We start from the raw sequence: 8,910 nt of genomic DNA, 5'->3' as shown, positions 1-8,910 counted from the left end.
GCCCAAAATTTATTAAAAATGACCCAACAATACAGGGCACTAACCAAAATATATGGGCTTAACAATTAACATTGCTACACGCTGGCAAACATAGCGGCCCGCGCGGCAATGCCGCGCGCAGTTTCTAGTAATGACTGTTATTGTGTTTCAATAGATTTATCTGGGAGAAACGAGTACAGGGCAACAGTGTTTGTTTTATCGAGGGAGGGGCAGCAGTGTTTGTTTTCTCGGCGTACGCGCGCCGACAGCGGGGGCGGTAGGCGGTTGGATGGAGCCTGCCGCGTCCGCGTGACCGGCAGGCACCAACGCCACGGACTCGTCCTGCGCTGCAGCCACGGGCAAACCGCCCCGCGGGCCCGGCCTGGCAGCCAGAGAGCCGTTTCTATACTACTCAAAAAAAAAGAGCCGTTTTTATTATTCCTCCGGTCGACGACCGAGCCGAGAGGGCACACGCACGCGGTTCCGCCGCAGCGGCCCGGCTGGCCTCTGAACTGAAAGGGCCGTGCGGGAAGCCAACCACCGCGAAAGCGCCGGAGAGTCGGACGGGCGACGCAACCCAGGCGAGGCGGGCGAATCGAGGAGGAAACCAAACCAGAGGTGGGTGGGGGCCGGAGGCCGCCGGACCCAGGTCCCTTGTCGCCTCCTCCGCGGGACCGGTTCGCCGTCTCCTCCCGACCTCTGCCGCCCGCCCCGCGCGCATGGAGGCGCTGTGGAAGCAGGCCTCCAGGCTCAAGGAGCAGGTCGCCCGCCAGGTCAGTCACGCGCTCCCGAGCCCCGCCGACCACCCTCCCCCTAATCGCGACCCGTCTGAGCACCGGCAAAGGATGCAACAGGGTTCGCCTTGGACGCTGATTTTCCGATGACATGTGTCGCTTGAAGGGGAGCCTGTGCCTGTTTCGGTCCCTGTTTTCTTCGTGGGAGCTTGGACGCCTGCATAGGATCTAGCCGTGTGCACGATTCCCGGTCATGTGAAGTGGGCGCTGAATCCGGTTTCGAGGCGGAAGGCTGCGATGCGATCGGCTTGGTTGACTTATTCTGATCGCAAGTATCGCCTCTGGTTTCCTTGTCGAAACAAAGAGCCGTATTGACATTTTCCCTGTTGTCCGCCATGCATCGTTGCAGTGATTGCCACTCGGTTGCTTTCCATTTGCCTTGAACAGACTTGAAATGCTTGACCGAAATCTGGACTTGTGCTGGCTTAGGAACGCCCAAGTGAATATATTAGAGCTTAGAGGGCTACAAGTGTTTAGATGAAGTTTTTTTTATAAAAAAAACAATATGGAAATTTAAAAGCCAATATGGTACAGAAGCTGGCATTAATCAGGTGGCGTAGTTCGGTCGTGATTCTTGTTGAGATATCTGAGTTGTTAGAATATGTAGATTTTAGGTGTATAGAAGCCTAACTTTGAATTTGATGTGTAGTCTTGCAGATGCTGTTCCTACCTCAAAAGTATGATAAGATCAGCTGGTAAATTGATTTACGGATTCTCAGCTAATATCTGAAAGTGATACTGGACTGCAAATGCCTGTTTTTGTAATTTGCAAAACTTGCCGCATAAATTACATATACAGTGTCCAAATTAGATATTCATACCTGGAACCTGTTTGCATATTTTTCCCATATTATCACCAATCATTAGCTGCTCAGTGATCGCCTATTTATACTACATATAACATTTTCTTTGATTTTTTCTTACTGTTTTGATTACATCAAACAAGTGTGCAATTCTCCATCTTAAGTGTATCAAATCTTTTTAACTCGCTAGAATTGATGAAATTTTATTTTGTCAACATCACTGCAGGGCGTGTTCAAGCAGTTTGGCTATGGGAATTCAGACAACTCGTTTACAGATGAGTCAGAGGTTAAACTGCATCAGAAATTGGAAAAGCTGTACTTATCGACTCGTGCGGCTAAAGTATGATGAAGGCATACTTATCATCTCCTTTTTTTATTTTCCTTTTTCCCTGATAAAAATATTGGCATCTTTTGCTAGCATTTTCAAAGGGACATCGTTCGTGGCGTGGAGGGCTATATTGTCACAGGATCCAAACAAGTTGAAATAGGTAGTTCGCTTCTACTATCTATCAGCCGACTGAAGGTTTTTTATGCTAAACGTAGTACAGTTAAATTGTTGTCTGAGTAAAATTGATTTTAACTGATAAGCTGTGCAATCTATATTAGGGAATAAATTGTCTGATGACAGCCAGAAATATGGTGTTGAAAACACATGTACAAGTGGTGATACTTTATCCAAAGCAGCTACATACTTCGGAAAGGCACGTTCACTGATTGAAAAGGAGCGTGGCAACATGTTGAAAGCATTTGGCACACAGGTCTCTGTTCCTAACTCTGTATTTGCTTTACGTTGTGAACTAAGTCGTAATGAAATTGCAAGATTGAAATTATTTTGTTTGGGACTTCAAACTAGATTTTCCTTGATAGGCTGATTTTTTATTTTTTTTGCAAGTTGTTGATATCTAACATATTAATCTTTAATTGTCTTCATCATAGCATGTTAATTACCAGACTATCTGATGGGCCTTTGTAATTATTTCTCTCCCCTACTTTGTTTTTGACGAATTCTCCCCCTACTTAATGGAAGGGTGGACTAGCAGTGCTGGTACTGGTTTGCTAAAAATATGGCACGTGATAACTGTTCAAAAAACGTTGAACTTTTGTAAATATCTACTGATATTTGGTTTCTAATAATTTGTGCTATATTTCAAGCATAGTCGCACGGTTTTTCTTAATATTTGCACTGATGTAGACATGGTAGATAGATTTCTAGCAAACTGAATTACAATTTTTTATTGGAATTCTAGGTGGCGGAGCCGCTGCGGGCAATGGTAATGGGTGCACCCTTAGAGGATGCTAGACATCTGGCTCAGAGATATGACAGAATGAGGCAAGAAGCCGAAGCACAGGTGAATATCTTTGCTAACTTATAAGCTTAGTTCCCTGCAATGGTGAAACTTTGTTCTTCACGGTTAGAGTTTATGGAAGAGGACACCTTTGGGTCTGGAGTTGCTACCTAAAAGAGTTATTCAGTTGATGGCAACAGCCAATCAGGGAGCTGCAAGAGCTATATGGTCCATATGCTATACTATAATGTAAGGAATCGGGTGCTCTAGCCTAAGAGGGGGAGGGGGTGAATTAGGCACTAATAAAAACTTTGACCTATGGCTCCAACTAGTTTGCACAAAACTTAAACTAAAACAAGCTATCTAGATGTGCAACTAAGTTGTTCTAGTGTGAAAATCACTATCCCAAAAGAGTTATGCACCCTATAGCTTTTCCTAACAAGAAACTACTATATGAAAGTAAAGTCACAAAGATTGCAAGTAATAAATGCGGAAGCTTAAAGAGCGGGATAGGAGATAGCAAACTCTTGACGCGGGTGTTTATCCCGTGGTTCGGTTAGCCACAAAGGCACACCTACATCCACGTTGTTGTAGCACTCACTAAGAGTATTGCTACTCGGCCACCAAGTCTCTTCCGTGAACACAATCACGGTCACCTTGGCCCCGGGTTCCACTAAGGAGCTTCTCCACAAAGAATGTGGGTCTCCACGTCCCCCGCACAAAGATGTCGTCGCCGCTCCACACCAAGTCGGAGGGTCGATGACATTGCCGGCGAGCTTCACGCTCCAAGGTGCCGGCGCACCAAGCTCTTGTTTTGGTTCACTAGAGAACCACAGCACAAAGGCTCAAGGCCTTGCAATCACACTCACTAAGAGCTAACCTTTACACAACACTCTCAAAGTATGCTAAGGGCTAAGGATATGATCTTAATGCTTTTGTATGGCTTGGAGATGTTCTTGGGTGTGTGTGGGATGTCCAGCAACTCCAGCAATCTTCAAATGGCCGGGGTGAGGCGTATATATAGGTCATCAAGTCTTGTAGCCGTTGCTCCAACGGTCAGCTGAAAATCTGCGTATCACCGGAAGAACCGATGCCTCTGGCTGCGGTAGCGTCGGTTCTTCCGGTCACTCATAACCCGAAGTAGCCGTTGAACTCCTGACAGCTGACGCAGTGATCACCGGTTGAACCGATGCTGTACCGATGCATCACCGGTTCATCCGGTGCTTAAGAATCTTCTTCTGGGCGCTAACGTCATTGCACCGACGCAATACTCCGATGCACCGTCGGTTGAACCGGTGCTGAAGAATCTTCTCCTGGGCTCTTGACATCGTCTCTGGAACATAGGACGCCCAATGCACCGATGCCCCTTTTTGACCCGTCGGTTCAACCGGTGCCTATAGGCTGACTTGGCTTCGATTCCCTTCTGCACCAGAATTCCATAGCGTCGGTTCTTCCGACTACCATCGGATGCACCGATGCCCTTGGCGTTGGTTCTTCCGGTGCTACTGACTGAAGAGCTTTCAGGGCGCTGGGGGCGGCCCTTCGGGTCTTGCTACGCCTATCTTTTCTTTCTCTTTGTCATTACTTGAACCTAAAAGCCTGAGAATGGTCATCTTAACAATCATATTAGTCCAAGTGTTGTGTTGTCATTCGATCACCAAAATCACTTGAAATGGCATAAATGGTGCCATGTTCCTTACATATAACCTCAGCGGTTCGGAACTGCAAGTTATGATTTGTTAGTAGCAATGTAAAAGTATCATTATAATATTTACCACTGTCTAATGCCAAAGCCAAATCCTTTAACCTCACAGTCCTGTTAATCATATGTTGCACCACGGTCTTGTACATAGAATCCTATTACATTCTTTGATCATATGAATCAGTTGCACCAATCTGTAGTTTGTGCTAGGTCTCTGTTTCTCTACAGCATAAAACAGTACCATTTCTCTTATTTTCCCCCTCCTTTTTTTGTCTCTTTTGAGGTTGTCGAAGTATCTAAACGGCAGAACAGAGTGAGGGAATCACCTGGGAATGGTGATATGATATCCAAGTTGGAAGCTGCTGAGTACAAGCTTGAAGAACTGAAATCAAGCATGGTGGGATTAGGGAAGGAAGCTATTGCAGCAATGTCAGCTGTTGAGGCTCAGCAGCAACGATTGACATTACAGCGCCTTATTGCACTGGTAATAATCAATGGCACACCTTGGTGCAACATTTTCTTATCCTTCAGGTTGCTGTATTTTTATGGTTACTAATCATTGTTGTTTTGACTTTTAAGGTTGAGGCTGAGAGAGCTTACCATCAGAGAGTTCTGGAGATACTTGACCAGTTGGAAGAAGAGGTATATATGCTACGTATCTGCTTTATTATTCAAGCAGATTTACATCTTGGTCTGCCATGTTGGAAAGGTTACTGTGAACTCTAAAGCACGCAGGATTTTCTATATGTTAAACTGACAATTATTTTCTAATTGTTAGATGGTGTCTGAGCGCCAAAAAATCGAAGCACCTCCTACCCCAGCTGCAGAAAATTATATGGCACCACCACCTTCTTATGATGAAGTTAATGGAGTGTTTGCATCCACTTCTGTTAATGAGACAATCCAATCTGTCGATTTCTTCCTAGGAGAGGTATGGCAGTCATTCAATAAAGAATTATCACACCAACGGTCCATATGTACAAGCTGTTAACGATATCTCAGATGCTTCCTGAATATGACTATTTGTTCTCTGTGTTACAGGCCCTTGATTCCTTCAGAGCGGAAAGTGAGTTTGAGCTTACCTTGTCAGCTGGTGACATTGTAATTGTCCGAAAGGTAACATACGCTTTCACAACCATCGTTTCTTTCATCCACGTTGTTAACACCATTTTTGCTTCTTTTTAAATGCAGTCTTAGCAGATAAACACACTATCATTTAGTCGTCTTTAACTTCATCTGAACCAATTGCCTTTTTTTTCAAAGCTGTGGGTTGTGTGAAATGCTTATGTTTTCACCAGCAGCTGTGATAATCATGTATGATCATTCAGGCTGCCAATTGTCTGATGCTGTTTGTGCAAACAGATCTCAAGCAATGGGTGGGCAGAAGGCGAGTGCAAGGGCAAAGCTGGATGGTTCCCTCATGCTTATGTTGAAAGGCGAGAACGTGTTTTAGCAAGCAAAGTTCCACACATCTTTTAGGAGTCTTGAACTGTCAATTACGTGGTTTTTATTTTTATATTGTTGGATGCTGGAACAGTAGCTGTCTTCTATTTATGTGCCTCTTAGCTTCTGCGATGTACTTACCGTGTGGCATGTGTATAGATCAAAATTTTGATTTCCGTTTTTTTTAGTTTCTACCTAGATTCTGAATGTAAACATTTCGGGAGACTGATTGGACAATGGACATTAGTTATCTTCATGTTATTTGAAATGGTGAAATAGATACAGTTGATGTTCATAACTTTGTTTTAACAGCGGCAAATGAACATCTTTTTGTTTCTTATCAAAAGTAACAGCAAGTGCACAATCGCTCACGATTTCTCTGCTCGAGTCTCGAGGTAAAGCGCAAAACGTTTAAGTTGCATGAGACTGTAAAGCTACTGCCGCAGGAGTGCCGTTTGATTGTGGGAACTGGAAGAATCAATCAACCAACCGCCCGGACAGCGTTGCGTGGAAATCATGGTTTGTTCATGGGAAATCAAAGTTGCCCTAGATAGCACGAACGGCTCTTGTTGGGTACCAAACCTTGGGTCCCTACTCCACTGGATTCCAGACATTGTGAGCTACCGGATTTTGTACTTTCCGGAGCGATAAACATATGGTAGCCCAGCCCACTGCACTAATCAGTCGCGGCTGTGCGGTGTCCCTCTGTCTGCAGAGTAATATGGGCAACGTATGCGAAGGCGTCTCTATTTGGGCCTTGGGCCACTCCGCATGCCACCTCATAACTAGTTGTGCTTTAAGCAACGCCTCAAAAAAAAAAAAAGTGGGGCTTTAAAGCAGCTTTAAAAAATATGTAATAACGGGGGCGTTGCGAGAATCGAACTCGCGACCTCTCGCAACCGAAGCGAGAATCATACCACTAGACCAAACACCCGTATTGATAGCGATGGATAATATACCTCTTATATTTCAAAATTATTGTGAACATTTGTTCTTCTAAGCCCTCTTTTTTTCTGAAACAAACAGGAGACTGCGAAGCCTCCAGAACGCGTTGTGAGCTCTATTGTCAACATCCACAAAGTTAAGGCGAGAGAAATCAAGTGAAGAACTTCGCTTTCAGTTCCAGCAAATCACCGGAATTACATCACGCCTGCAACCACCCCCGCGCTCCGGTGGCGCTGCAGGCATACGCACGGGGCGCGCCGCGTGACCTCGGCGTAGGTGACCTACCGGGATCCGGCACGTCGTCTCGTGGTGGGTAAACCTAAATCAGTTGGCTTGTCGACTTGTCGTGCCACGCATCGCGGCTGCCGGCGACCCGGCCAATCGACCCCCCACCCTGGACGCCGATCGCGCCGCGGGGGCGAGGTAGCCGCCGCCTCGCCCGTCGGTGCAACCTGGCGGCTAGCCGGGCGTCGCTGGCAGCGGCAGTGGCAGCGACGGCGCCGGCCCACGGCCCGTCCCGTCCGGTAGCCACACGTCACCAGCACTCATCCAGACATCCCTGGCGGAGCTCGCGTATGACTGTGCATCCACCACGCCGTCAGTGTCAGCGAGCTCCCTCCCCCCTGGGCCTGGCCAGGAGCCCAGGACGTCGCCAAATGGGAGGCACAGTAGGCAGCAACAGCCAAGGGTCTAGGGCTCCACGCCACGGAGCTGGCCGGATAAGACGAGGAATGTCCAATTCAATCAACCCGCCATGAATCAACTAAGGATGCTTGATTTAAGGATGTCCAATTCATTAGCAGCAAAACACTCAAGAATTGATTTAAGGATGCTTGGATCGGAACCGCGGGGTTATCTGCAGTGACAGTGAGAGGAGAGTGGCTACGCGGGGCCCCTGGTTAGCAGTGAAAGGATGTGTGTCCGTGGGTGGAAAAGGGCGGGTCAAAAGCAGCGTCCGCGGCGGTGACTAGGACGAGCAGCACGGGCCACGGGACCAAAAGGGAAAGGGGAGATGCAGGCCGGCCAGGGCGTCTCCTCAATCACACACAGACACAGCGAACGCGGCGGCGAGGTGATAGATGAGAATTTCTTTCAGGGAAAGAGGCGAGGCTACTGGCTTGGGCGAGAATCGTGAGACCAAAAGATGCAGCGAGCGCGATGGGGGGAGGGGGAGAGGAGAAAAGAAAACACGGAGACGAGAGACGCCAGCGCGCCGCTCCAAAAATACCTCGCCGGCCGTCCGCGCGCGCCGCTCCGTGCGCTCTGTTACCGTGCGAGTGCGAGTGCCCTAGGCCTCTAATCATTGCGCGCCCTGCACCTGCAGGGAGTGATGAGCAGCTGCCGCGCTTTCGGATGGCACCCATCATTCCAATCCGACGCCCACATGGACGGCGAGCCCTGTCCGGATGGGTGCGTGCCGGCTACCCGCTTTCGAGTTCTGTTGCTCCTAACCTCCCTGAACCTGTTGGGTTAGCTGAACCCACTTCCTGACCAGCCCGAATGAATTGCGGCGACGAACGGACAGGGAGGAAAACCAGAGGAGCGCAGTGCAGGCAGCGGTAGACCGCACTACTGAACTACCACTGTCCACTACACCCATGGCTTGTACTGCGGTTTCGATGGCTTAACGCTGGAAATCAGCGAAGGGCGCAGGGCACCCTCTTCTTTTGTTGACTTCTTGGGGTTGGCGTGTTGCAGCACATGGCATTTGTTCGCCAACATCTCTCTCCCCGCAAATGTCACGCTGTGTGGAACCAGATGTCTACTAGAACTACGGTTTGGGAGGCGCTGTATCCGGAAATTGTGTGGCTGGTTCAGTGGTTGGAGCACCTCGACGCTTACGGTGTCGTGCCATTTCCGGGAGGAGCTGCTGCTGGTCGAGCGCTCGTGGTGGCCGTATGATTGAGCCATTACGAGTATGCGTGGTAAATGATCACAAAATTCAGCTTAGATAATAT

The 8,910-nt window shown here is 47.9% G+C and overlaps 1 protein-coding gene and 1 non-coding gene across 2 annotated transcripts; one reads left to right on the top strand and one right to left on the bottom strand.

The window, feature by feature from the left end:
* Nucleotides 1–450: 450 nt before the first annotated feature.
* LOC120641381 (SH3 domain-containing protein 2-like) lies at nt 451–6,305 on the top strand. Its single transcript, XM_039917466.1, has 10 exons — nt 451–752; nt 1,803–1,916; nt 1,995–2,064; nt 2,183–2,334; nt 2,824–2,925; nt 4,848–5,048; nt 5,144–5,206; nt 5,343–5,495; nt 5,606–5,680; nt 5,927–6,305. The coding sequence occupies exons 1-10, from the start codon at nt 699–701 to the stop codon at nt 6,041–6,043; spliced, it is 1,101 nt and encodes a 366-aa protein (XP_039773400.1). The 5' UTR covers nt 451–698; the 3' UTR covers nt 6,044–6,305.
* A 564-nt stretch (nt 6,306–6,869) lies between these two features.
* On the bottom strand, nt 6,870–6,941 carry TRNAP-CGG. Its single transcript has one exon. It is a non-coding gene; the product is annotated as a tRNA-Pro (tRNA).
* Nucleotides 6,942–8,910: the final 1,969 nt, after the last annotated feature.

The sequence above is a fragment of the Panicum virgatum genome, chromosome 7K (assembly GCF_016808335.1).
Source record: "Panicum virgatum strain AP13 chromosome 7K, P.virgatum_v5, whole genome shotgun sequence".
Lineage (NCBI taxonomy): Eukaryota > Viridiplantae > Streptophyta > Magnoliopsida > Poales > Poaceae > Panicum > Panicum virgatum.
Note: the sequence above shows the minus strand (reverse complement) of the source record. Positions and strands in the feature narration are given on the sequence as shown.